Source organism: Penicillium lagena (genome assembly GCF_028827675.1).
Source record: "Penicillium lagena strain IBT 129212 chromosome Unknown utg000003l_segment0_segment0, whole genome shotgun sequence".
In the NCBI taxonomy this organism is placed as follows: domain Eukaryota; kingdom Fungi; phylum Ascomycota; class Eurotiomycetes; order Eurotiales; family Aspergillaceae; genus Penicillium; species Penicillium lagena.
In genome coordinates, this window is record NW_026623224.1 from 2,945,341 (window position 1) to 2,972,879 (window position 27,539).

Consider the following 27,539-nt stretch of genomic DNA (forward strand, 5'->3'; position numbering starts at 1 on the left):
TGCTGCTGCGAGGGACACCACGCGCTTCCCCAGGTGGTGCTGCTGTTGCCAGTAGATGGCGTGGGGGGAGCACAAAGGGGAGGATTTCCGACAACCGCCGCAGCTGCGAGAAATCAATCAAATGAGAGGGAGAAGCGAGTGACTGGAACGAGAGATGGAGAGAAGAGAGAAGAGAGAAGAGAAAAGAATGAATGAGCCCGGTCGGGGGAGCAGCAAAAGAATGGGGAGAAACTCGGTTGTTTGAAAAATACGCGGAGGCAGTACGGGCGATCCATCATGGCATGATCGACTTTTCCCAGACTTGAAAGGTTCCTCAGGCCCGTTCAGGATTTGCAATTGCACCTACAATCAGAGCAGTCGAATTTACCAGTGTTTCCGTCGGTGACTGCTCACAATTCCTATTTCTACGCTCTCTCTTCCTCTGTTTGTTGATGGTTTTCTTGTTTGTGTTTTTTGTGTTTTCTTCCCCGTGAGCATCTGACACAGCTCCACCGGCTCCAGAACACTATCGAACGCTGGGTATTGGTAAGTAGCGGTACCGTCACTCCGGGCTAAATTTGGCCCATGTCTCACAAAAACTTCAGCGCTGGTGATCAACTGCGCCACTCAGAGAGCAGAGACTAGCTCACTTGGGTGGTCCTATTTCCATACTATGGACCATCTCGAGCATACATTCCGCGCGCTGGGACATACCGCACTCAACCTTGGAACTACCATCCCTGGTTTGAGGAACTCGATCCCGAGACGTTAAAGGAGAGTTCGCGATCTGACCTATACACCGAACCACTTGCAAGGAGGTGCCAATATGTATTATGTATTGCCCGAACGGGAGTGACCTGTCGAGCAAACCCCGAGACCCTGTTAAATACCCGTAGCCCAAGTGGGGATGTGTTCAACCTGAGACCCTGGCTTGACGAGAGGCGAAAGACTCGGACAACGGACACAAGATCAGTATTCCGTTGGCTCACTTGGTCGTGATCAGTGATGGCACTCCGATCGGATTCAACGACGACGACTCTCCATACGACATGCTACTACCTCCTATCGAATCGTCTCGCCGTCCACTCGGCCCCAGAGGATTCTCCCAGGCCGATCCGGTGGAGACACCCGGCCCAATCACGACAGCCCTATTCTTAGATGTTTCTTAGTTGCCCGAGCTAGTATTTTGTGTTTCCCAGTACGCCTCTTTTTTTTCTTTCCTTTCTGACCAAACCCCAGTCGGTCTTATCTCGCTCCTCCCAGTCCCTTTCTTTTTCTCCAACTTTGCATACCTTTCCACTCGTTCAGTCTTCCCACACTCGCTTTTTCCCTCTATGTGTGTGGTGTTGTCGTCAACATCGAACTAGGGGTTCATTCCACTCGCGCGGACATTCCACGCCCCCCATCCACGTTCATTCCCGGCCAACGGAGCGCCTGGTGTCTACGCCAGCTGCTACTGCTCCGTCGATTTGGTCGCCTTCCTCCCTCTTTGTGAGACCTCGTCGTGGAGGCTCCAATCACCATGGCCAGCCACTTGAACACAGCCAGCGCCCCGGCGCATGCTCAGTCCTCACTCCCGTCGCTACCAGCACATCTACAGTCCGATACGCATCTGACGGCTCATCTGGCCAGCCGGTAAGTGAACCATGATCCCAATCCATGGTCAAGCCAGCGCTAATCGACATGTCCCAGGTTCCATGTCGGTCTACCAACGGCTCGTCTTTCATCACAGGCCCTCATCAGCCTCAACACCTACACCACGGCCACGAAGGGTCCAGATGGCGGCAAGGAAGGCAGTGCCGCCGGTGAAGCCGAAGATCTCGCCCGGCGCGCCTTCACTCGCTTAGGGGCGCGGGGGGAGAACCAGGCGGTGGTGTTCCTGGGAGAAAGTGGATCGGGCAAGACCACCATTCGCTCGCATTTGCTCTCATCGTTCCTGTCCTTCTCCTCCACCCCACTTTCCTCCAAGCTGTCCTACGCCGCCTTTGTTTTCGACACCCTGACCACCACCAAATCCGTGACTACCCCCACTGCCTCCAAGGCCGGTCTCTTCCTCGAACTTCAATATGATGGATCCTCCTCGGTCAGCCCCACGCTCATCGGCGGCAAGATCATCGACTACCGACTGGAACGCAGCCGCATCTCCTCCGTGCCCACGGGCGAGCGCAGCTTCCATGTACTGTACTATCTGCTTGCCGGCACCAGTGCGGCGGAGAAGACCCATCTGGGATTCGACAATTCCGTTCATATCCAGACGGGCGGCGGGAAAGGCTCCTTGAGCCACAAGCGGTGGCGGTATCTGGGCCATCCAACACAGTTGAAGGTTGGAGTGAACGACACCGAAGGCTTCCAGCACTTCAAGACTGCTCTGCGGAAGCTCGAGTTTTCCCGCGGTGAGATTGCCGATATCTGTCAGGTCCTGGCCACCATTCTTCACATTGGCCAGCTCGAGTTTATTACTGGCCAGTCCACCACCACCGGTGCCGAAGAAAGCGGCGGCTACTCGCACGAGGGCGGAGAGATGGTTACCGTGGTGAAAAACAAGGATGTGCTCGCCATCGTGGCGGCATTCCTAGGGCTGAGCGTCGAGGCTCTCGAGATCAGCCTGGGTTACCGCACGAAGATGATCCACCGCGAGCGCGTGACGGTCATGCTGGATCCGCAAGGCGCACGACAGAACGCTGATGCTCTTGCCCGCATGATCTATTCGCTGCTAGTTACCTATGTCATTGAAACCGTGAACCAAAAACTCTGTGCGGCTGAGCACAGCGTTGCAAACACCATCTCCATTGTCGATTTCCCGGGATTCGCTCAAGCAGCCTCGACTGGGTCCACTTTGGACCAGCTGCTCAGCAACGCCGCAACCGAGTGCCTCTACAACTACTGCCTGCGGTCCTTCTTTGACCACAAGGCCGACATCCTGGATCGTGAGGAGATCAGCGTGCCCGCTACTAGCTACTTTGACAACACAGATACCGTACGTGGCCTTCTGAAGCAGAATAACGGGCTGTTGAGTATCCTGGACGACCAAACGCGGCGCGGCAAGTCGGATACCCAATTCCTAGAGAGCGTGCGCAAGCGCTTCGAGGGCAAGAACCCCGCTATCTCTGTGGGCGACTCCAACTCAGGTTCTTCCGGCGGTGGTTACTATTCGCAGAGTAACCGGACTGCCTTCACCGTCAAGCATTTTGCTGGCGAGGTCGACTACTCTGTCCATGGTCTGACTGAGGAGAATGGCGAGGTCATCTCCGGTGATCTGATGAACCTCATGAACTCTACCCACAGTGACTTCGTGCGAGACCTCTTCGGTCAGGATGCTCTGCAGACCGTTTCCCACCCTCGCGAGAAAACGACCATCATGCAAGCCCAAGTCAGCTCGAAGCCCATGCGGATGCCGAGCATGGCCAGGCGCAAAGTTAGCCCGCAGTCCCGCCTCGCCTCCTCGGACGCATCCCGTGCCGACAGTGAAGACACAGGCGAAAATGACAGCCAGGCAGCGAGCTCAAGACTCAGCATGGCAGGCCGGAAGAGTGGATTGTCCGCTGGCCCAGAGCAAGGGGCCGCTGGTCAGTTCCTGTCTGGTCTCGATATCATCAATAAATGTTTGAGCTCGTCTAATCTCAACCCGTATTTTGTGATCTGCCTCAAGCCCAACGACCGACGCATGGCCAACCAATTCGACAGCAAATGTGTGAGGATGCAGGTCCAGACATTTGGCGTTGCTGAGATCAGCCAGCGGTTGAGAAACGCCGACTTCAGCGTGTTCATCCCCTTTGAGGAGTTTTTGGGCTTGGCTGAGATCGGAAACCTGGTCGTGGGCAGTGACAAGGAAAAAGCGGAAGTCATCCTGGATGAGAAGCGATGGGCTGGTAACGAGGCTCGGGTGGGTAGTACGGGTGTCTTCCTGAGCGAACGCTGCTGGGCAGACCTTGCCAAGGTTGGGGAACGCGTGGTTCCAACCTACGGACTTCATGGGTCTGACGAAGGTGATGGTGAGCTACATGGAAACTTGGACGCAAAAGTCCGGCTCCTTCATCCTTCCGACCAGTCGCCTGGTGCCTTTATCTATGGGGATGAGTCTAAACAAGGCGGGTACTTCGGCAGCCGCGAGCTGGACGGACGCTCCGAGGCCGGCGCATCAGCTTTCAACTCTGGTGACATGTTTCACAATCTGGAGACACGAGAACAGATGCTGGAGAAAGGCAACGAAAAGAGGATGGAAGAAGTGGATGATGCCCCCGTCTCGGGAAGCCGTCGTCGCTGGATGTTCTTGGTCTACCTGCTCACCTTTTACATCCCGGATATCTTCATCAAGTGGTTTGGTCGCATGAAACGCAAGGATGTGCGGACTGCCTGGCGCGAGAAATTAGCAATTAACCTGATCATCTGGTTCGCTTGTGCAGTCGCCGTCTTCATGATCGTTGCCTTCCCTGCATTGATTTGCCCAACTCAACATGTCTACTCCGTTGGCGAACTCAGCAGCCACAACGGCAAAAACGGTGAAGACTCTTTCATTGCCATTCGAGGTATCGTGTTCAATCTGGGTGAGTTCATGCCCAGCCATTATCCCGATATCGTGCCGCAAACGTCCCTGAAGAATTACGCTGGTACCGATGCCACCAACCTCTTTCCCATCCAAGTCTCGGCCTTGTGTCAAGGTGTGAGCGGAAATGTCGACCCAGCGATTCCGCTGGACTATCGTGCAAACATGAACGTCTCAAATGTCAAGGAGTCCACCACTGACTACGACACCAACTCCGTGTATCACGACTTCCGATCTTGGACTGACCTGCCGCAGGCAGACTGGTTCTATGAGCAGATGGTCATGATGCGTGCGAATTACAAGGAAGGCTACGTCGGTTATACTCCTCAGTATCTGCAGACGTTGGCGAGCAAAGAGAGCAAGAACATCGGGAGTATCAATGGAAAAGTCTACGATCTGACCTACTACCTTGGAGGACCCCGGGTTCCGATCTATCCAAAGGGAGTGGATGGGCCCATGGATATCAACACCGACTACATGGCCCCGCTGCTGGTTGATCTTTTCCAACAAAAGCCAGGGATAGACCTGACGCACTATTGGGAAGACCTTCCCTTCGATGAAACACTGCGTTCGCGCATGCAGTTGTGTCTCGACAACCTGTTCTTCGTCGGCCATGTGGACACTCGAAATTCCGTCCAGTGTCAATTCGCCCGGTACTTCATCCTTGCCATTTCGATCATGCTGTGCGCCATTATCTCGTTCAAGTTCTTGGCCGCGCTGCAATTTGGCAAAAAGAATCTTCCGGAGAATCTGGACAAATTCATCATCTGCCAGGTCCCTGCCTACACCGAAGACGAAGATTCTTTGCGCCGTGCTATCGACTCCATGGCTCGTATGCGGTATGACGACAAGCGCAAGCTTCTGCTCATCATCTGTGACGGTATGATCATCGGTCAAGGTAACGACCGTCCGACGCCTCGAATTGTCCTGGACATCTTGGGTGTTCCTGAATCGGTGGATCCGGAGCCCCTCAGCTTCGAGAGTTTGGGCGAGGGTATGAAGCAGCACAACATGGGTAAAATCTACTCGGGTCTGTACGAGGTTCAGGGTCACATTGTCCCGTACTTGGTCGTCGTCAAGGTTGGCAAGCCCTCGGAGGTGTCGCGCCCCGGCAATCGTGGCAAGCGTGATTCTCAGATGGTCCTCATGCGCTTCCTCAACCGTATTCACTACAATCTTCCTATGAGTCCTATGGAGCTCGAGATGCACCACCAGATCCGGAACATTATTGGGGTCAATCCCACTTTCTACGAATACATCCTCCAAGTTGATGCCGATACGGTGGTCGCGCCAGATGCAGCTACTCGATTTGTCTCCGCGTTCTTGTCGGACACCCGCCTGATTGGGGCCTGCGGAGAAACGGCCTTGTCGAACGCCAAAACATCCATTGTGACTATGATTCAGGTGTACGAATACTACATCTCCCACAATCTGACCAAGGCTTTCGAGAGTCTATTTGGATCCGTCACCTGCTTGCCTGGTTGCTTTACTATGTACCGCATCCGTTCAGCAGAGACTGGGAAGCCCCTGTTCGTCAGCCAGGAAGTGGTCGAAGCCTACTCGGAGATCCGCGTGGATACACTCCACATGAAGAATTTGCTTCACCTGGGTGAGGATCGTTATTTGACGACCCTGCTCCTTAAGCACCACCCCAAGTTCAAGACCAAGTATATCTTCCGGTCTCATGCCTGGACTGTGGCACCCGAGAGCTTTGCCATCTTCTTGTCGCAACGTCGCCGATGGATCAACTCGACCGTGCATAATCTAATCGAGCTGATCCCACTTCAGCAGCTCTGTGGCTTCTGCTGCTTCAGTATGCGGTTTATTGTCTTCGTCGATCTGCTCAGTACCATCATCCAACCCGTCACCGTTGCCTATATCGTCTACCTGATATACTGGATGGTCACAGATACATCAGTCATTCCATGGACGGCGTTTGTTCTGCTCGGTGTCATCTACGGTCTGCAAGCGTTCATCTTCATCGTCAGGCGCAAATGGGAAATGGTCGGCTGGATGATCGTCTACATCCTCGCCATTCCCGTTTTCTCCCTTGCGTTACCGCTCTATTCGTTCTGGAACATGGACGACTTCACCTGGGGCAACACTCGCATCATCACCGGAGAAAAGGGCCGCAAGGTCGTCATCTCAGACGAGGGCAAGTTCGATCCGGCCTCTATTCCCAAGAAACGCTGGGAAGAATATCAGATGGAGCTGTGGGATGCGCAGACCTCGCGCGACGACACTCGCTCCGAGGTGTCGGGTTACTCGTACGGTACAAAGTCGCATGCCTTCCCGCAGTCCGAATACGGCTTCCCCAGCTCGCGCCCCGCCTCGCAGCTGGATCTGCCGCTGCTTACCTCCGGTTCGCGCATGTCGCTCGCTCCGTCTGAGATGATGAGCCGTCATATGGATATGGACATGGGCATGGAAGATTACTCCAATCTGCCCGCGGACGATGCCCTGCTCGCCGAGATCCGTGAAATCCTGCGCACCGCCGACTTGATGACTGTCACCAAGAAGAGTATCAAGCAGGAGCTGGAGAGGCGGTTTGGTGTTAACCTTGACGCCAAGCGGCCATACATTAATTCTGGTATGTTTTGACTTCTCGCCACTGCAAATGAACATCTGCTAACTCCTGATAATAGCCACCGAAGCGGTCCTGTCTGGTCTCCTTTGAAGAACGCCCTTATTCACGCCGTAGTTCGAGCACTGTGTTATTACTTCTTAGTTTTTCGAGCGACATCTCTTTACTTTTTAATTTGCATGAGAATCGCTTTTTCTTTCCAGCGAGTGATGGTTTTGGGTCTGGGGGATTTGTTGAATATTTTCGAAGGGTTTTTCATCCTGTCTTATAAAATACGTTATTCCGGCAAGCATTGCATCTCAATCTAATGCCTCCTTAGGAGTGTGAATCTGGCGAATTGTGAATTATCATGGTTCTAGAACGTTCAGTTTGTGGTCTCGTTTTATGCACGGCCCCGGCATCTTTGCGTAGGACATCGAGGATTTAGGGCTTCGTCGGCCAGTTTACTTGGAAAACTTAATATTCTTCTATGGTATTATGGCTATTCTGTAGGCTCCCTTACAATCAACTGCATATTATTCAAGTTCAAAACAACTATTTGCATTACGGCGTGATGCTATTAATCCCATTCCCATGTGAGAGCATTATATATAGAGGGTACCACAGGGTGTGTTCTCACTCCCGACTCAGCTCAGCTCGTTCATTGTCCGGGGCAGCCAAACCCGGGGGACCTGATTGCACCCCTGCAGGCCAGTTTGAAAGCAGCACGCCTCGCTGGTCCATCCAGTAGGAATTAATCTCGAGGTGACCACGTCCACCGATGATGGAGCTGAAGAGCGTTTGACCCACCACCCACGCCATACGAGATCATGACGTCGACCACTCGATCGCAGATCGTAAACATGAGCCTGTCCACTCTTAGGTATTTATTTACCGTCGATTCTTGTATAGATGAACCAAAAGAAAAGAAAAAGGAAAAGAAAGAGAAAGCGAGAGTGAGAGAGAGCGTGTGTGTGTGCTATCGACCACCTTGGTCTAGATCCTTCGGAGGAAAAGTACCTTGTTGTAAGTATGTGATGCGCACAAGAGGCCAGATCGTCGCCTAGGCCCTCCCTAGGCACCAGCGGTATGGACCGTGGCCCTAACTAACTCCAGCAACTAACAAGCCACGATCCACCCGCAGCCTGACGGCCCATTATTTGCTGGGCTCACTAACCTCTAACCAACCTAACCCCTCAGCTCGCGCTCTCTGCCCTCCCGGCGGCCGAGTCCGGACCACCCGGCTGGCCCTATCGTGCCCAGCTCACCGTGAGTGGAGGAGTGACTGTACGGGGTCGTACAGGGTTGTGCTTCCCGGGACCTATGACAGGCGCGGGTGGTGTATTGTACGGGCGGAATGATTCGGATGGTGCGAGTTGGGCACGTGATGGAGTGGTAAGTCGATCGAGTACTAGTAGTATAGGACAGGATAGGTCTAGCAGTGAAGACTTCGAGGGTAGCTACTATTATTATCATCAAAATATACATAGGAATATGCTCTGTACTAATCTTTTAACGTAGCACGAGGTATACCTAAGAAAAAGTCCCTTGATTCTCCCTTGAAGGCTGTGCACCCAGTAATCAACGGACCCGCACAAACTGACGACACTCGTCTTTCACTTCTTTCTTTCCACCAAATCATCACCCACCCCCCTTTACCTGCTCCGGTAAGGTCGGCCTGCTTTGCTTCCTCCCTCCCGATCTGCCACTCCCCATCCCGCCCCCCCAGCTGTGCCTAGCCCGGACACGCACTAGCTACTATTCGTTGCTGACGCCTCTTTGCCTGTGTGTGCTCAGCCTCTGCTTCTTCTTCTTTTCTCTTCATTCCTTTCGATTTATTATTCCGCGTGCCCACTTCATCGATCGATCTTCGTTCCCACCATTCCGCGTCAAAAAACCGCCCTGTCCAACCCACAGGGCCATTCCTTATCCCTGTCGAGAACGGTCTGACCACCCACTCCTCCACCACCCACCCACTCGACGACCGTCCAGCATCCATCCTCCACCATTCCTCCCTCTTCTTTCCCCTCGACACGTTCCAGGGGCCAGAGTTCTCGCCGAACCTGGTCATGCACAAGATTTCCAACTTCACGGGCCAGGCCCGTCATGGTTGGGAACGAATGACGCCGACCTTTGGGATGTCCCGACCTCACACCACCGACATGGCCATCCGCCGACCACACGGTGCGCCGCCCATGACGCCCCCGTCGAGTATCGACCCTACCGTCAATCAGTCCTTCAACGTGCCCTTCTCCTCTACCTTGGCCGGTCCCGACGTCGAAGACGTGATCCACGCTAGTCCCGCCGCCCTTCAGCGCTGGACCTTCCCCGAGGGCACCCCCGAGGGAACCCCGGTACACCAGCTGCCTGTGCACACCAACAACGTCGAGGGTTTGCGGAGACTATGCCGGCAAATAACGGAAAGCAATGCAGGACGGGTGGAGGCTTCTTTGACATCCTCGGAGCCCAAGGCTGTGCCTTCGCTACAGCGCCGGCCGAATGGTCTGATCACCAATGTCTGCGTCACGGGCGATGGTGAGACAGTGCGGAAGATGCGAGCAAAGATCTTGAACGAAACCCCGATCATGCTGGTACGTGGATGATTTTTTTCTTCTGGCACATCCCTTGCTAACACTTGGCCCCTTTACCAGCGGTGCGCGACTGTTGACGTCGATATGCACCTGATTATGGACGGATCGCCCAAAGGAGTTCGCCCGAGCGTCCTCGAACACCTGGATACCCTGGCCGCCTACACTGGAACTGATATTTTCCTGTTGACCCCGAAGCTTCACGATGCGGATAGTGCGGTGGTTTCGTCTTACGGTTACGCTTCTGACAATGGACTGGACCAACGCTTCCGGCTCGCCATCTACGGAGACATGGAGAGCACGGAGCATGCCAAGACGCGGGTGCTCATCATGATCGACCAAATCGTAGGTTCTTTCCTGAGCCTTGATAGGAAGAGTAAACTAACCTCGGAACAGCTCAAACGTCATGTGGACGCTATGAAGCTGGAGTTGACCATGCACACCCTAGTCTGTGGCCGCACCCGCAAGAACATCAAGCTCATCGAGGCTGCTACCGGCACCGCCATTTACTTTCCCCCACCATTCCCACGAATCTTCGGCTATACCCCTCCCGGTGCTAATCGCCGGAGTGAGGACGAGGTTTTCATCACGGGCGAGACCCCGGATCAGATTGCTCGGGCCAAACAAAAGCTGCGGGAGTTGGTGATGGGAGTCAAAATCTACGTGAAGGATGTGGTGGTCAATTCGAGCAAAATCGATAACATCCTGCTCGATCGTCTGGACAAGGTTCGCAAGGTGATGGAAATGAACGGTTCTTACGTTCTGTTTCCGCAACTCGGTAGCCAGCGCGGTCTCGTTCGTATCCAAGGCACGGAGGTCTTGCATGTCGAACGGACCGTCCGGGAGATCATGGCTCTGGTATGTTGTGCTTTGATATACTTTACAAAAGCATTGCTAATTTTTTCCTTTTTCTTTAGGCTGGTCAATTCTATAGTGCGTCGTGGTGGATCATCATGCCGGACCCAGCCCAAGGCGGTGTTCGTGCTCCGTCCACTCCCGAAGTCCGGTCCATGCTCTCGGATATCTGTATCAACTCGGAAGCAGAGGTCAGCTTCGACAACCTCACCTTCACCATAAATGGATCCGACGACGCGGTCAAGGCTGCGATGACAGTCATCAACCAAATCCCCTTTGTGACGCGCAGTCAATACCAGATGCGGGTCAAGATTGAACTGGCCAACGAGCACAAGGAGTTCGTCAGTGGCAAGAAGAACGGGAAGATCAACAAGATCATGGGTCAGAGTAAGTGTCGTTTCGCGGAAATTCCAAAGCGGTTGCTGATCCATAACTAGGCAATGTCCAAATTATCTTTGACGGATTCAACGAGTACAACTTCTACATCGATGTGTGCGGAAACCAATACGATTCGACCAAGAATGGCCTGGATCTGGTGGAACAGGAAATGCCTGCGTCCATTTCCTTCCATGTCCCGGACCAGTACCATAAGCGGATCATCGGAATCGGTGGACAGCACATCCAACGCATCATGAAGAAGTACTCTGTTTTCGTCAAATTTTCCAACGCCATGGACCGCGGCGGAATGGGCAAGGAAGACGATGACATCAAAGTTGACAATGTCATCTGCCGGACACCAGCTCGCAACGCGCAGAGCCTGGACCTTGTCAAGCAGGAGATCATGGACATGGTCGAGAAAGTTGTAAGTTGCTTGTTTCACCCACCTTGAATGCTTAAGAGACTCATAATGTTTCACAGGATGCCGAATACGTGTCCGAGCGAGTTGTTATCAACAGGCTGTATCACCGTGAACTGCTGGCCCGCATGACCGAGATTGACGAGCTGGAGAAGAAGTGGAACTGCAAGATCGAGTTTCCCAGCACTGAGCTTGCGAGCGATGTTGTGGCCATCTCCGGTCCCGAATACCAAGTTCCCCAAGCCGTGGATGCTCTACTGGGTATGGTCCCGGAGAGCCATGAGCTTCATTTCCAGAGCTCTACCGAACTCCGCGAGTACTTTAAGGCCCCCGACTTCATCGCAGATGTTCGGACCAAACTCAAGGAGCAGTACGAGGTCGATATCACGGTGGACGTTAATACCGATCTACCTTCGACGCCCGAAGATGGATCATCCCCAACTCCTGCTGGCCCCGAGGATCGAGTGGTGCTCGGATATACACGGAACAATGCTGGCGGTCTGAAGGATGCCATCGACTTCTTGATATCTGTGCTTGTGGCCCACGGACTCGATGCGACAACGGTCAAGGGAGCTATCCCGCGCCCCAAGTCTGACTCGTTTGAAGAGTCGTTGCCATTCTTCGACTCGAAGCTCTTACAGCACGCCCCGACACCGCTTGTGACCGACTCGCCGACTCGACCCAACTTCTCCGACGAGGCCAGTGAGCGGGGCTCGATCTTCGAGCGTCTCCGTAAGCCAGGCAGCATCTCGTCCTTCTCCTCGTTCATCGGCCGCAAGAACCACTCCGCCTCGCCGGGCTCGTTCTTCAAGCACGCCTCCAGCAACGCCTCCAAGGCGTCCCTGGTCTCAATGGAATCGCGAGACAGCGGATACCGCAACCCCTGGAACGATTCCGGCGTCAACCTCCCCGAGGATGACCTGCCCGTCCTGGGCAGCTCGCACAGTCACAAGAGCAGCAACAGCAACGGCGGCTGGCCGGCGCGCTTTGACGGCAAATTCCCCTTCGGCACGGCCCCTGGCGACATGACCCCTAAGCATGACCTGCGCGCCTCTTTTGACAGTGGTCGTCCTAGCACTTCAAATTCTACTTCTGGATACCCGGCCCCGATTGGGCCACCGCGTTAAAACACCCCCCCAAAATATCCATTTGCAGCAGTATACCCTTTTGATTTGATTTCTGATTTTTTGTTCAGTTTCCAGCGGTTGTGTGTTTCGGTTTGTTCTTTGTGTTTTTGATTGATACCACGGAACGCAAGCAATGAAAGGCGTCAAGAAAAGAAAACGAGATATCCAAGAACGCGCGATAGAGCGGGACTCGCTCCCGAGGAGTGGGAGTGGAGTTCGCATTTTTGTTTTATGTGGTTTTTATTCTGTCGTTTGTGTGATTTTTTCTTCCGTTGCAGCTTCACCGTCATACCCTTTCAAAGGACGGTAGGATAGGATTGGGATGGAGCCATCTGGATTGTCCAACACAGTTATGTGTGTGGTTTGATGATGGGTCTGACTGGATTTTCTCTGTTCGGTGACTGCTTTTCTGGAGTTCTTGTGTTCGTTTTATTGGTTCTGATCTTTGTTGTTGATGCTTTGATATCCCCAGATCAATGAGATTCTCCCTTGATTTTAGAGACCTTTGAAGTTTCCTGCCATTCAGGTTCTCCGGAGGATGACGTGTAGAACCTTCCATCATCAGCCAGCGTGCAACCAGACCAGTGCGCGCCAACCATCGCCCATCTACAGCGCCTGCATCCTGCCTCAACGAAAGGCTATACACGAGCTGGACACCCCAAAACACCGTAGTAATCTCAATTTACTCCTGGCTTGGTTCCCACGCTCTGACTTTATATCCGCTAACCCTATTGTGGTTACTTTCTTGATGACCCCTGCAGGTCATATGAGGAGGACAACAGCTCATGACTCATTATATTATAACAATCAGGATCCGTAGAATCAAGGACAATCTTGTATCCGAACGGGCAAACTGATCATACAGAGGACTCAACCCCTCTCTCCCACCACAAGCAGTCTTCGTTTAACCCCACCTACTAGAATCCTTCAAACAATCGACTCGATCCTCTAACTTGTCTTAATACCCTAGTGATCTTTATCTTCACTAGGACTCCCCGTGAACAATGTCGAGCCTGAATAGCTCCGCCGCAAGCACCACTACAAGATACAAATCGCCAATTCCTCCAAACGTCGAGATCGCCAAAACAAAGCCTGCGTTCGCTCGGATCCAAAATGCCAATTTAGGAACACTAGTCGGCCCTGAAAACGGCGGGTACTATCTCAAGTATCCGGAGGGCAAGGTCGTAGCTATCGCTTCTGATCGCCTTTGTTCTATTATGGACGAATCCTATATATCGCTCTATTTTCATTTCGAGAGGCAAGGTCTACACCAAGAAGCTGAGGAAATATTGGAGGACTTGCGGAAAGCTGGGATTGACGCGGATCGGCTTAAGAGAGATGCAAGTAATGCGATTAAAGGCGGTGCATGTGTTATAGACCCCGATGTCGACGTGGACGGAGGTGATAATAGCCAACAGGTGAAAGCTGAATTTTAACAAATATCCCAGCGGATTTAGACCTGTGAAAAGAAGTCTGTTATCCCGACTATGCTCACTAGGGACATGATATTCCACGGCATACAACCCTATTGACAGAGACAGTCTATGAATACGACCTCGCCGTTTTTTTGGTCTTTGTCCGGGGTCTCATGGCGAGAGGTGAAAGAATTTTGGTGGAGGCGAAGCATCTCGTGGACTTGGAGTTGAAGAATGAGGTCTGTATGAATCCTACTTTATAGAGGAATGGGCAGCAGCCAGTTGTAATGGATAATAGCAATGGATAATAATAGCAATGACCTCGAGCTCTACACCTGGCGCCGGACATTTGGGTTGCGACTACCCAACAGTGGCTGGTTCTGCTGGGCCTGAGTGGCCTTGCCTTCAACGTTTGGTTGGGGGGAGACGGTGGCGGTGCGTTTTCACCGGTTGGGGGGAGCTGATGTCGAGGCCGCAGTACCAACTTCTTCTTCTTCGGCTCCTCTTCTTCCATCTACTCCTCCAGCTCCTCCTCCCTCTCCTCCTCCAGCTCTTCCTCCCTCTCCTCCTCCAGCTCCTCCTCCAGCTCTGAACCAAAGTCATCAGAGTCCCAAAGAAACTCTTCGGCAGCTCCGCTGAGAGCGACAACTCGATTAAGGATCCACTGGAGCTGAAGCAGGTGCAGCGACGGGAGGGGGAGGATGTCTGGATCATCGGTACGCATGATAACGCGGTCTCCAGAGAAAATCGGGCGATCAGTCGTACGATCGTAGAGCTTAAGCCCGTCAGGGTCTGTAAGACCGGCGGGCACATCGGGGGGTCAACAAGACGAATAGAGGCATTAGCATCTGCCTTCGGAGGGAACCGCCAAAAGCGTGTGGTCAGCGTCTTCTTATCTTCGCTGAGCTCCACAGGCTCTATGGAGAAAAACCCCCGTCCCCATTCTCTATGCGCATCAGGCGAGAGGCATAGCATATTGGCGCAGGTTTCAGTGCCATCCCTAGCCAGTGCATTCTTCCAACTAGCAATCTTCGTACCATCCCAGAACAATCGTAAAGTTGCCCAGAATCTGGTCTGCTCAGGGGTTCCCTCATTCTGGCCTAAGGCGTATGGATAGATATGGGCAACTTCAGTAATGAAAGTACTATGGGTGATGACGCAGGCGTCATTGTCGCGCTTCTTGCACTACTTGTGGTTAGCAAAAGTTATATATATTGAACCAGCAAATGAGACTTACAGCATCTTTAACGTGTTCTGAGCGCACTTGGTAAACTGGGAGGAGACGTGGGCCTCCAGGAGCGATTGTTTTGCTTGGCTGAGAACCTTTTGCGGGAGATTTGGCGGGAGATTTGGACCGCTCCCGGCGAGGAATAGATGGCCTCTGAGACTTCGGAACCAGAGTTCGGGTGAATTGGCTGCGTCCCGACCCTAAAAGGCGTTAGCTTTGGTTTAGGCTAGCGAAGCCTCAAGTTGACTTACACATTTTGGCGAGATGATTGTTGTGTGGACCGGAAAGGCTAAATAGCAAGATGTGCGCGTCCCCATCTTCAGCCATTTTAACCAGTTGTTGTAGATTCGTGACGTCGGCTAGCCAGAAACAAGCCCATGTAGCCGGGTCGACATGGTCAAGCTCAAGCAGCTTGGCCAACTTATCAATGAGAGGTCGCCTCTCCTGCTCTACCGCCTCTGGTATTGGAGTAGGATTCATCTTAAGAGATTATGTTGACGACGCGATGGGAAAGTAGACTGGATGGATGATGAGTGAAGAAGAAGAAGAAGAAGAAGAAGAAGAAGAAGAAGAAGAAGAAGAAGAAGAAGAAGAAAGAAAGTAGGCAGGCAGGCAGGTGCAACTCACGCAGACAGGTGACGCATAGCGAAAGACCGCCTGCCTGCTATTCCTGATCGAGAACCAAAGGTATACAAAACCAGGGCTCGAATCTCGTCTTCACTATACGAAGATGGTCGGCCGGTTGAATCTCGGGACTATGCCACATTTGGACTAGATCCTGACAACCTTATACAGTGCCAAGTCATTAATATTATTTGATCCCCCCCTTTCCACTAGCCTAATTAAGAATAGTAGACTTCTTTATGGTAGTAGTACTTAGGGGTAGTGCCTTCAGCTACTTAAGATACTCTTTCATGGTTTAGGCCATGATATTCTATAGCATTTTGAGTTTACTAAAATCAGTGGGTTTAGAACCCTCCAATTATGCAACTACCTAAACACAAATTGCATAGGCCACGCTTGTAGATATGAGAGGGAAAAAGGGTCTTCAGTAACGCTGAGATCCACGCTGAACCAGATCACCAGCGCCGTCCGATGCAATATGACGTCCATCCTCGCCTTCATAGTATCGCCGCTCCCGAACGGGTCGCGGCGCAGGGACATAGACCGGTCGGTTCCAGTATTCGCCGACTGGGGGTTCTTCCACCCGGTACTCCGGTGCCCGGCGGTCTTCCACGTATACACTCGTCTCGCGACGGGGCCCAGTTGGCCTCACACTTCCAGCTCGCTGCACAACTTCCTCCGGCTCGTCGTATCGAGTTGGTTGAGGGCGCACACTTGTTGTGCGGATGATTCTTTCTAAGGGAGGGGGATTGTATTCTTCATAGTACGTCGGTTGTCGCGGAGCATATTCAGCCACCTGCACGCTACCGGGACGAGAGTAAGTCGTCTCATATCCGTCCAATGGTGCGGCATAGATCCGTCTGTCGCTGGTTGTGGGTGGGGCGTAGTCTGAGGTGACGCGCCGATAGACGGACTGTGGTGGTGGCATTTCTTGTACATACCGGTGCTCGCCATAAGCATCTTGCACAACAGACGGAGCGCGCATGCTGGCAGAACGGAGAGGCGCACGATCCTCGTACACATCGCTTCTCGATACCTGAGATACTGGACGAGGTGGCGGGGCCATGGGCTGTGTCCTCTGTGCCGGCAACATCTCAATATACTGAGTGCCATGCTCGTCGACCACAATCCGTCGCGGTGGAGGAGCCATTCTTCGTGCATGCGGGACCTCCTCGTAATATGGCTCCTGATATGTTGGCGGCGGTTCATCTACAGCAACGTAGCGGCGGCCATAGGAATGAGGGGCTTCTTCGTAATATCTCGGACGGTCGACCACCGTATAGGACGCGGATCGGGCCATATGTGGGTTGACCTCAGTGTATTCGCGAGGATAGTCTGACTGCCTAGCGTATTGAACGCTTGCAACACGGCGAAGTTCCCCGTCATCACGAACTGGCCGTCTGGTACTGAGCCGAGAACTTGTACGTAGCGGCCCTGGCTCCAATGCGCGCTCGTAGTACCCGTGAGTTTCGTGGACCGGCTCGCGCCTCTCAGCCACTGGCGTGTACCGTGGCGACACGCTGTCAATGTACACAGGCTGCTCTTGACGCGGTCGACCGCGAAGAACTTCGGGATCATCGGCAAATGGCGGTGGAGACACTGGCTCTTGTTTGATGTAGGTTTCTGTAGGGTTTGCATGTGATGCGCGGCCAGCTCCTCCGTCAAGTCTTCTCCTTTTTCGAGAGATCACATTCGGGGCGGGAGCAGTAGGGCTGCCAAGGGCAGAATCTGGGTCAGAATACACCTGGTCTGATTGGTATCCTGTACGCTCATCACGAAGTTGCTGGACGGCCGGGGCTTTCTTTGTGGCTAGAGGTGACACTCGCGATGGCCGCGGGGCTGCAGGAGAAGTGATATGGTTCTGAACCACTCTAATGCCGTTTGCAGGGGAAGGAGGTCTGCGCATTTCCTGGCTACGAACGGAATACCTGCCGTCCGAGACACGTCGTCGCCCCCTGGCGCCACGCTGGTCATCTTGATAGTCCACTGGGGGTACCGTTGGCGCAGGCGGAGAATACTCGGGCTCCTCCAGAGGTTCGACCGGTTGCTGTACCACGGCATGGCCCTGTCGCGGCTGCTGCTTCTGGACATACAATGAACGCTGGTCAGCCACAGGGTAAGCATCATGCATTTCCTGATCAGATCCAGGTGGGTTGAGAGCTTCCAGCCGTTGCAACTCATCTGATTTGTGGCCCTGAAGCCGAGCTCCCGGAGATGGCCTTTGGTGGTCGCCAATCTGGGGCGGAGAGTCTGGGGCTCTACTGGAATAAAACGAATTGTCGTCATCACCGGGGCCAGTAGCCTCCGAGGGATCACTCAGGGAGAGGGGTTTCACGAGCTCAAGTGCTCTGTTCAACACCTCTTCGACATCAAATCCCGGGGTTGTGTCCTGCAGCAAGAGCTTTTGTTTTGTTTCTTGCTTCTTCTGCTCCACTTGGTCCCGCAGCGCTCTCTCCACCCGTTGTCGTTGTAGCTGTAACTCCGCTCTGACGAGATCATCCGACTTGGTCAAGAAGATAGGATTGATCTCTGAGGCAGGTTTGGGGGCAACGCGGGCTGGGGGAGGAGTGGCGGTCGCAGGAGGTTGAGAGGCAGGTGTTTTGGAGGGCTTGGGTTTGGCTGGCTGTGTCTGGGCCACGGGAGCAGGTTGACCATTGCGCGTGGTTGATTTTCGCACAAACTGCTGAGGCACTTTGAGACGAGGATGTAGCCCCCAGAAAATGTCATCGCTGATCTTGAGAATTCTCTCATATTCCTGCACCTCGTCCGCCGCCACCGGCGCGGAGGGGGTCATCGGTCCTGCTGCAAGGTGAGTAGCTGACCCATGAGCTGCAGCCATGGTCTAAGGAAGAGGGATCTTGAATGCAGAAGCTTCTGGGACGGTGATGGACGAGGGACTTTAGCCTCATATGTCCCGTGTCTCTTCCAGAAGCAACTGGCGCGCGAATCAACGAAAGAAAGAAAAGAAGGACGGTGCAAGTTGATGCGCAAGGGAAAGATTGTTTGTCGGGCGCTAGTCCCGGAGCGGACTAGTCTGCCCAGTCACGGGAAACGCAGCTAAGCCAATAAGAATCCGCGGCCATCGGTCCCGGGGAGATGACTCTGAACTAACCGCCTGGCATGATGAACTAGCTATTCATGCTGTCTTCCCTCCTGCGCTTCTCTCACCCTCGATTCGCCTCGCTCCCGCGAGCTCGTCGCTTCACTATGGCCGCCATTGACTCCCGCCCGGTGTTCTTCTTTGACATCGACAACTGTGTACGTCAACCAATCCGAGCATGCGTAACTGCTGCAGCCGCTAACCCACAACTGGGCTTACAGTTGTATTCGAAATGTTGGAACCCAATCCTCAACGGCCAAAGGAGCCCAGGCTGACTCAACTCTCCAGCATGCAATGTCCACGACGAGATGCAGACCCTCATCCGTCCGTCCCTCCGAGCCTCGATCATGTCCGGGATGCGATGCTAACCAATTTGCGGGTTTTTCTAGACAAATTCTTCGTCAAACACCTGACTCTCAACAAGGACGATGCGCATATGCTTCACCAGAAGTACTACAAGGAATATGGACTCGCCATTGAGGGCCTCGCTCGTCACCACAAGATCGACCCGCTCCAGTTCAACTACGAGGTCGACGATGCCCTGCCCCTCGATGAGTGCCTGAAACCGGATCCCAAGCTGCGCAGCTTGCTGCAGAGCCTAGACACCAGCAAAGTGAAGCCGTGGTTGCTCACGAATGCCTACATCAACCATGCGAAACGGGTGGTGAAGTTGCTAGACGTCGAGGAATTCTTTGAGGGCATCACCTTCTGTGATTATGGGCAACTGCCGCTGGTCTGCAAACCGAGTCAGGATATGTATGCGAAGGCGGAGAAGGAGGCCGGTGCTCCTAGTACGGAGTCGTGCTTCTTTGTTGGTATGTATTTTCGTTTCCTGAATACCCCAAGCCGGCAGTCGGATGCTAATGTCGTACAGACGACTCTCACTTGAATTGCAAGCATGCGCAAGACCGGGGGTGGACCGTTGTCCACCTAGTTGAGCCAGGGCTACCGATTCCACGAATCCCGGCGTCGAGATACTTGGTTTCCAGCCTCCAGGAGCTTCGGACTCACTTTCCCCATGTCTTCAAGCCGGAAGTCGAAGAGGCTTAAGGTGATATTAGGATACACCATCCTGGTTGTTTGTCTATAGAAATCTCGCTTATGCGGGCTACGAATGTACATAGATTAATGAGTCTATTATTATTGTTCCCTTGGAGGATATTGTAGTTGTTCACTTTAGGGCAAGTTTCTGCCTCAGGCTGCTTAGTTGATCGGCGCGCGTCAAATGTCCGTTCAGGGACTCCGTGTCTTCCCTAGTCCTTCAACCCTCTTCGACCAACAGCGATAGTCAAAGCCCGTCGTGGCACCGCCTTTCCCACGATGGCCGATCGAGAGATCTCTTCCGGCTCGGTGATCAGCCTCACCGACGGACGCCAGGCCACCGTTCGCTTCCTCGGCGCCACGCACTTCGCGCCCGGAGAATGGGTTGGCGTCGAATTGAATGAAGCAACCGGCAAGAACGATGGATCTGTGCAAGGACAACGCTACTTTGACTGCGACCCGGGCTTCGGCATGTTTGTGCGTTCCACGGCCATCGCATCTATGATTCAACAGCCCGCGCGGGAGAGTAAACAAACCGCCAGACCCGGCACCGGTCCTGCAGGACCCAGATCCGCAGGCTTGAAGAGGCAGAGTGGACTTCCTGCTACAGGAATTAAGCGTCAGAGTACTGGTCTAGCTTCGACTCCCACTCCCGCCCAGAGAGTTGGAGCCCCCCGTTCGTCCCTGAGGGTATGTCGTGACTCCCTCATCCCCGGCAGGATTTTGAGCTAAACTTCCGTGTTTTTCATAGTCCCCTACAAAGTCACCGACAAAGCAACTTTCAGGATCCTCCGCGCCCTCCAGTCGCTCCTCGACCAGCGCTGCCGCTCGCACCTCTACCGTGGCGCCCACTCGTCCACGACCAACCAGCGCTGTCAGGTCCTCAATGGGTCCCTCAACATCTCAATCTGCTGTCTCCAAACCAGCGCGACCGTCAGCTGTCGGGACGGCGACTCGGACGACACGGCCTGGCTCCCAAAGCACATTGGCAAGCTCTGCGGCAGCTAAGCGTACTTCCCTGCGGCAGACTGCTGCTGCAAAGGCATCAGATGGCCCGGATACTGGAACGAGTGGACAGTCCGAAGATGCGACTGATGCGGAATCGCTTGACACCGATGGGGATGCGCCGCAAAACGAAGCTCCAGCACCAAAACCAGCTCGGCAGTCTTTGACTGCCGCACGTCCGGCTGGTGCAAGGGCAGGCATGACATCTTCGACATCACAACGCCAGCTGTCGAGTGCCAACGTTTCTCGAGAACTTGAGGAACTCCAAACAAAGCTTCGGGTCATGGAGAAGAAACGAGCGGAAGATCGAGAGAAACTCAAGACCCTTGAACGACTCCAGTCTGAGCGCGACAAGTTCGAATCCATTATTCAAAAGCTGCAGGCCAAGTATCAACCCCAGCAGATGGAGATCACTGAGCTGCGTAAGAACCTTAAAGAATCCGAAGGCAGGCTGGAGGAAGTTGAGCGCCTGCAGGCAGAACATGAGTCTCTCATGGAGATGGCTTCTCTTGACCGAGAAATGGCGGAGGAGACGGCCGAGGCATTCAAACATGAGTGTGATGCCCTTCGCTCAAAGATGGAAGAGCTTCAACTGGAGGTGGAAGTCCTTCGAGAGGAGAATGATGAGTATGGTCAGGAGACGAGTCCGGAAGATAGGTCTAGCCATGGATGGTTGCAGATGGAAAAGACGAACGAACGTCTCCGCGAGGCACTTATTCGCCTGCGAGATATGTCCCAGGCACAAGAAGCAGAACTCAAGGCCCAGGTCAAAGAACTGGAAGAGGACTTGGAAGAATACTCCAGAGTGAAATCGGAGTACGAAGCTACAAAGGAGAAACTGTTGGTGGCAGAGACCAATGTGGACGACCTCAAACAGCAACTGGAGACCGCGCTCGGTGCGGAAGAGATGATCGAAGAATTGGCAGACAAGAATATGTCCTACCAGGAGGAGATCAATGAACTCAAGGCTGCCATCGAAGACTTGGAAGCACTCAAAGAAATCAGTGATGAACTGGAGTACACCCACATCGAAACCGAGAAGCAGCTCCAGGAGGAGATCGACTATCGGGACGGCGTATTTAGTGAACAAACCCGAAGGATTGGACAGCAGGACGAAGTCATCGAAGACCTTGAGTACACATTGTCCCGTTTTCGGGAGCTGGTTACGAACCTGCAGAGCGATTTGGAAGACATGCGGGCCTCTCAGCAGATTTCCGAAGCAGAGGCTACCGACCTTACGTCCCGTTCTCGAGCCATGATAGACTTGAACATGAAGCTGCAGGCCTCCGTCTCAAAGTCACAGACCAAGTCTATTAACATGGAGCTGAACCGCATGGAGGCAGAGGAAGCATCGCAGCACCTGTCAATCCTAAAGCTGTACCTTCCCGAATACTTTGAGGGTGAGAAGAACTCTGTCCTGGCACTTTTGCGGTTCAAACGTGTCGGATTCAAGTCCGCAATGATGAGCAGCACCATCCGTGAACGCGTTTCGGATCAGTCAGCAATCTCGACGTACGAGGAAGTTTTTACGGCCCATGAAGTCCTGGAACATCTTCTTTGGATCTCTGCCCTATGCGACCAGTTCGTGAATCACATCACAGCTTGCTCGCCGGAGCAGTTTGGTGAAATCAAGGCTGCCTTGTTTGAAATGGAGCCAGTTGAGCGGACCTTAAATTTCTGGATCGAGAATTTGAAGAAGAACGAAGTCAACATGAAGAAGTTTGCAGTGGAGCTGCAACGGTCCATTGCTTTACTCACGCATCTGGCTGAGACGCTTCTTCCCTCGAACCCGGAAATGTTCTCGGGCGAGTTGTGTATGCGGGCAAACTTATCCCAGTCATATCTCGATCACGCGGCGGGGGCGATCTCGCGCCTCAAGTCTCTCATTCAATCAAAACTTGGGACTCCGGAGGAGGGCAGCGAGGAGATCTCCTTTGCTCTGAACAAGATGGACGGCTTCGTGTCTCAAGCTCGCGGATACAAAGTCGCCATGGGCAAAATCTCTCGGTCTCTTGACGAGCTTCGATCAAGATCACTTGCACTTTCTAAGGAGGCAGACGAACCTTTCAAGCTAACTGAAGATGCCACTCGAGGGCTTTCGGAGTTCGCTCGACAACTCGGCGAGAATATTGTCGTTCTAACCAGCGATGAAGGTCGCACCGAGCCATTCACTTTGCAAGAAGTCTTGGAAAGCATGTCACAGGTTTCCACGTCTTCTGTTCAGTCACCAGAGGCGTCAAGTGAAAATAATGATACGTTGTCTTTGCTCGTCAACAGATTGCGGGAGGTGGGCGGTCAATTGGAGGAGCTGGATGCCATATCGTCCGACCTGTCTCGAACAACTGAATTTGAGAGAGGCGCGTTCCCTTGGATTGCCCGTTCGGAAGAACTCAAATCCAACAAAACGATCTCCCCGGATGCGGATGAGGAGATTCGCCGCCTCAAAAATGAAGTCCATGAGGTTTCTACCGCGCTTGGCGTGAAAGACAACAACATCGAGGAGCAGACTATCAAGATCGAGCTCCTCGAATCCAGAATGAAGGAGGCAGGCAAGAAGGCTTCTATGGTGAAAGATCTCGAGGCAAAGATCGAAGAGACCCGAAACGCGGGCGATGAACTCGAGAAGACCGTCGAGCGTCAGAAGAAAGAACTGCAGACCGCCGAAGCCGAGCGAGACGAGTACAAGGTCCGACTGGAGCGTATGAAGCGTGTTTCTGGAACGGCAGGTGTCACCACCACTAGCGACGGTGTTGTAATCGACAGCGAGGCCTCCTTGGCCGCCATGCAGGAGAACGAGACACTCCGCGCCGAAGTCCAAAGCCTCCAATCGGCCGTGCGTTTCCTGCGCGAGGAGAACCGCCGCGCGAACATGCTCGACCCGTACTCCGTTCAGCGCTCCACTGAACTCCACGCTTGGCTAGACGCACCGCTCATCCGACCAAACCCAACCCCCGAACAAGAAAAGGCCCAGCGTACCGCCCTCGAGAGCCGTGATGTCCTAACCCACCTCCTAAAGCTGACAAAGGAGTCCCGCGTCTGCGATCTGAAATCAACTCTCCTCCCATCATCAGCCAGTGGCGAGACTACCACAAGCGTTGCCAGGACTGCATGGCGTCCATCGAAAACCCGCCTCCGCTACCAGGTTTTGCAGCAACGCGAGAACTTCGAGCACTGGGCTGAATGGCGCAATGATATCGTCGACTACGAACGTGAACAGGATCGTCTGGCGGCAGCTAAGCGGGAGCGCGCGTTGCGCCAGCGCGCCCCGAAGCATGCGCACAAGGCTTCCGTCGAGTTTCCTCAGGGCCTGGGACATGGCATGATGGGTGGCGCGTGGCGCATGCTTGGGATGGGTAATGATGAGGGCCGCAAGCCTGCTGCGCCTGGCTCGGGCGGCGTGGAGATTGTAACTACGGACTGATTAATGGTCCGACTTGTGTGTGAATATGCTTCGAGATGAAGAGAGATCTTCCCTTTGAGCTGTACATAATCTTGCTTCTGATTTTTTTTTTCTATGTTCTATTTTTGTCTTATACCCTCTACAAATACTACCAGCAGTGCTGTTGTTGAATCTCCGCTTGTCTGCTTTGTCCTTGTCATATGATAGCACAGTCTCAAGGATCTCACCTTGTGTAGAAGTATAGGTCTAGCTTGACGGCCGCGCCTATTCCACTTAAGCTCTTTGCCTTCTCTTAGCTACATATAATATTGACCGAATTCTCAGTGGTAATGTCACGAGCCAGTCCTGTTCCACGTTTCTCTTCCTTGCTTTGATCACATTCTCAGCCGAGAAGATAGATTGAATCTTTCCTTTGAAAGATAGAATGTTCTTCCTTAGAAGATCGATGTTGTGTTCATTCGTGCGCTGCTTCCCAATCATTTCAACAGTGAGGCGATCTCGCCGTTGTTTCTGTCGTGTAAACTCTGCCCCTTTCCCTGGGAGAAAGGAGCAGATGTAGAGCCACCATGCTTCCGCCGTAGCTTTTTCTCTCACCAGGCGTTCTCTCTCTCTCGCTAGCCTGTCTCTCTCCGCGTAAAATCTACCCACGTCCCTTTCTGCGTTCCACAAAAGGTTTTGCAATCTCTTGCGTTGATTCTCGAATTGTCGAATCTGTTTGTCTAGTTCCTTTTCAATTTTCTTGGGGAGTATCATTGTTTCATATCGCTGGTCGTACTCTCGGCGTTGATCGACATCGGAAAGTTGCCCGTATGCTTCGCCAAGCTAATTATTGTGGCTTTGATGAGTGATAACTCGCACGCCGAGCAGGAAGGGACTCACTTACTAGTTGGAATTCAGCTGTTGCATTGGGCTCCTTGTTTCGATCTGGGTGCTTGTCAAAAGCTCGACTTTTGTAAGCCCACTTGATAGTAGCCCCATCCGCGGACTGGTCAATCCCGACAGCCTGTGAAGTGCGACATGCTTAGTCCAGATCTGTGGGTGTGGATATCGATCGAGAGCTGATGGATGAAAGAAGGTCGGTTCGAGGAAACTCATGAGCGACTAATATTCTAAGAGGGGATCGTTGAGGAATCATATGTAAGACAGCCGACTAATAATATCTGGTATTAATGTTCGCCAGGTGAGCTTTCCTATCTGGGCTGCTGGCGCTCGTAAGGGCGCTTAGGCTTGGGCTCGGACGTAGTGACTTACTATGAATCTACAGAAGGGCGGACAGTGATGCAAAAGGCACTCTTAAAGATATACTGTCTACTATCTTAAGAAGACCAGGCATTTGTGACGAGATATATAATCCATGCTCTCATTACTTCAGTAGATTCAGTTATATAACATGTCAGTCTCCACGACCAAACCAAAGCATAATCATGAGAAAAAAGACACAGCAAAAAGAAGACCAAAAGCCAACGCGGGGGTATTTTGAGTACATAAATAATCAATCATTTGTAGACGGGCATGCCAACAACACCGAACTCAGCAACCCAAGCAAAAACGAAACCGAAAACGCTGAAATATTCCCTCCCTTGACTTAGAAAATCGCGCAGGTAAGTAAAGTAACCCTCTAGGTTATTTTAGAAAGCCACCCCAACAGCTGTACCACTCCACCGCTTTGAGTCCTCTGACGACGGATACTCATACTCCGAAAGGGGATATTGCTGCTGGTGGTCCTCATAGATTGTGGGGTAGCTGTTTCGCGGGGTGCTGATTCTATGACTGAGCGAGATACCAGCCTCGAGATCCTTTTCTGTGGACGGGGAGTAGCCGCGCAGTGAAGGCGTGTTGCTCATTGTGCTGGATATGGAAGAGTTATGGCGTGTTCGGTCAGGGCCAACTGTGGCTGTGATGCTCGTTCCGAGGGTGGACCCGCTCGATGTGCGGGTTCGGTCGAAAGTGAATCCCTTTTCGCCTGGCACGCCCGTTTGTTTGTTGCATGTGCTCAGGTCTTCATTGTTGCGATGGTGATGGGGCTGGAACCAGCCTGTCACGCGGGCGGGGAAGATGTTTTCTGGGGACTCTATCTGCTGGACTTCCTCGAGATCCGATTTGGGAGAAGGAGTTTTAGGTGAGACCGGTGTCGAAGATATTATTGCATCGTGTATCATTTGAGTAGCCGCCTCGATTTCCGCCGGTGATGGATAATAGCCGTACGGGCTGAATGGGCTGACCAGATCGGAATATAGGCTCATATTGTCAGAGAGGGGCGATGGGATATCCACCGGCGGGGGAAGGATCACGACCGGAGTGACGACTGAGAAATGCGGGATCAGCGCGCTGGTGACGCGCACTGGGGCCGGTTGCTCGACAAGCTCTTCTGTATCCCAGGCAGACGGTGTTGGCTTCCGCGGGATGGTGAGTGCAGCTGTTGTTGATTGAGTGCGCCGCGTTCGGTATTCAACAGAAGATAACGCCCGTGGGGGTGCCGCCAGCGTCTGGCGCTGGGGGCGGTCTTCCAGGCTGAAGGCTTCGAACGAGGGCAGATCCGATAGTCGCTTGCCGCCGTGATGGATAGTGAGCTCCAGTGGGCGAAAATGCCTGGGTAAAGACGGCACAGGCGGGGGCTGGAATCCGCCCACATATTGGAAGTCATAAGGCGCACTAATCCTGTGCTGGGCGTTCGATTTCCTTCTGATGTGCATGCTGGCTCGGGTATGAGCCCGAGACGCCAGATTCTTCCCCTCGACCACCCATGCTGACAATGAGTGCCGATTCTGACGCACACTTGGATCCGGGAGGTCATCGTAGACCCGCAGCATCATGGGCGGGACGAGATGGGGTTGACTATGGCATACCTCCATCTCCCGTTTGGTGCCTGGCGAGGTTGGTTAGCCGATGCTGAGGGTTATCTGCTGTGACGACTGACCTCCATAATTCCCCTGCCTTTGGGCATCTCCCTCCGCTGCTGGACACACACATGACAAGCATGACCGTATCCAACCCGGGAGTATAGATCCTGCTTCCTCCAAAGCCAGCGTCATGGCGACCAGCGCATCCGACACTAATCCATCGCCTTCGCAGAAGGCGGAGAAGGGTATGGGTACGAGAGAAGGTGAAGGAGGGGAGGAGAAGAGGAAGAAAAGACGAGTAGGAAGATGAGGAAAAGAAAACTAGAGTCGCATGTATGTCAGACCCCCCACATCTGCACAGGATGGCAATCCTCCGCGACCTGTCACGCTAATCCGAGCCCCGGGTTCGCCGGGCCTGCCTTCTAGTGCGGTGAA

At 53.3% G+C, this 27,539-nt stretch overlaps 9 protein-coding genes across 9 annotated transcripts; 6 read left to right on the forward strand and 3 right to left on the reverse strand.

Annotated features, from left to right (window-relative positions):
* Positions 1-652: 652 nt before the first annotated feature.
* Positions 653-1,148, forward strand: N7510_006407 (uncharacterized protein; the record flags this gene model as incomplete). The annotated part of the gene is made up of 2 exons (XM_056978333.1): positions 653-746; positions 919-1,148. The coding sequence occupies 2 exons, from the start codon at positions 653-655 to the stop codon at positions 1,146-1,148; spliced, it is 324 nt and encodes a 107-aa protein (XP_056834365.1).
* A 353-nt stretch (positions 1,149-1,501) lies between these two features.
* Positions 1,502-7,199, forward strand: chsE (chitin synthase class Va; the record flags this gene model as incomplete). The annotated part of the gene is made up of 3 exons (XM_056978334.1): positions 1,502-1,614; positions 1,672-7,112; positions 7,168-7,199. 3 exons carry the CDS (start codon positions 1,502-1,504, stop codon positions 7,197-7,199), a joined length of 5,586 nt encoding a protein of 1,861 aa, XP_056834366.1.
* Positions 7,200-9,154: 1,955 nt separating this feature from the next.
* On the forward strand, positions 9,155-12,451 carry N7510_006409 (KH domain protein; the record flags this gene model as incomplete). The annotated part of the gene is made up of 6 exons (XM_056978335.1): positions 9,155-9,676; positions 9,737-10,018; positions 10,070-10,531; positions 10,591-10,915; positions 10,966-11,330; positions 11,387-12,451. The coding sequence occupies 6 exons, from the start codon at positions 9,155-9,157 to the stop codon at positions 12,449-12,451; spliced, it is 3,021 nt and encodes a 1,006-aa protein (XP_056834367.1).
* Positions 12,452-13,455: 1,004 nt separating this feature from the next.
* Positions 13,456-13,887, forward strand: N7510_006410 (uncharacterized protein; the record flags this gene model as incomplete). Its single annotated transcript, XM_056978336.1, has 1 exon — positions 13,456-13,887. One exon carries the CDS (start codon positions 13,456-13,458, stop codon positions 13,885-13,887), a length of 432 nt encoding a protein of 143 aa, XP_056834368.1.
* Positions 13,888-14,380: 493 nt separating this feature from the next.
* On the reverse strand, positions 14,381-15,574 carry N7510_006411 (HNH endonuclease signature motif containing protein; the record flags this gene model as incomplete). The annotated part of the gene is made up of 4 exons (XM_056978337.1): positions 14,381-14,658; positions 14,697-15,051; positions 15,104-15,294; positions 15,346-15,574. The coding sequence occupies 4 exons, from the start codon at positions 15,572-15,574 to the stop codon at positions 14,381-14,383; spliced, it is 1,053 nt and encodes a 350-aa protein (XP_056834369.1).
* A 568-nt stretch (positions 15,575-16,142) lies between these two features.
* N7510_006412 (uncharacterized protein) lies at positions 16,143-18,557 on the reverse strand (the record flags this gene model as incomplete). The annotated part of the gene is made up of 1 exon (XM_056978338.1): positions 16,143-18,557. One exon carries the CDS (start codon positions 18,555-18,557, stop codon positions 16,143-16,145), a length of 2,415 nt encoding a protein of 804 aa, XP_056834370.1.
* Positions 18,558-18,925: 368 nt separating this feature from the next.
* N7510_006413 (putative pyrimidine 5'-nucleotidase) lies at positions 18,926-19,868 on the forward strand (the record flags this gene model as incomplete). The annotated part of the gene is made up of 4 exons (XM_056978339.1): positions 18,926-18,976; positions 19,040-19,041; positions 19,107-19,633; positions 19,693-19,868. The coding sequence occupies 4 exons, from the start codon at positions 18,926-18,928 to the stop codon at positions 19,866-19,868; spliced, it is 756 nt and encodes a 251-aa protein (XP_056834371.1).
* Positions 19,869-20,138: 270 nt separating this feature from the next.
* N7510_006414 (uncharacterized protein) lies at positions 20,139-24,285 on the forward strand (the record flags this gene model as incomplete). Its single annotated transcript, XM_056978340.1, has 2 exons — positions 20,139-20,549; positions 20,611-24,285. The coding sequence occupies 2 exons, from the start codon at positions 20,139-20,141 to the stop codon at positions 24,283-24,285; spliced, it is 4,086 nt and encodes a 1,361-aa protein (XP_056834372.1).
* Positions 24,286-25,892: 1,607 nt separating this feature from the next.
* N7510_006415 (uncharacterized protein) lies at positions 25,893-27,077 on the reverse strand (the record flags this gene model as incomplete). Its single annotated transcript, XM_056978341.1, has 1 exon — positions 25,893-27,077. The coding sequence occupies one exon, from the start codon at positions 27,075-27,077 to the stop codon at positions 25,893-25,895; it is 1,185 nt and encodes a 394-aa protein (XP_056834373.1).
* Positions 27,078-27,539: the final 462 nt, after the last annotated feature.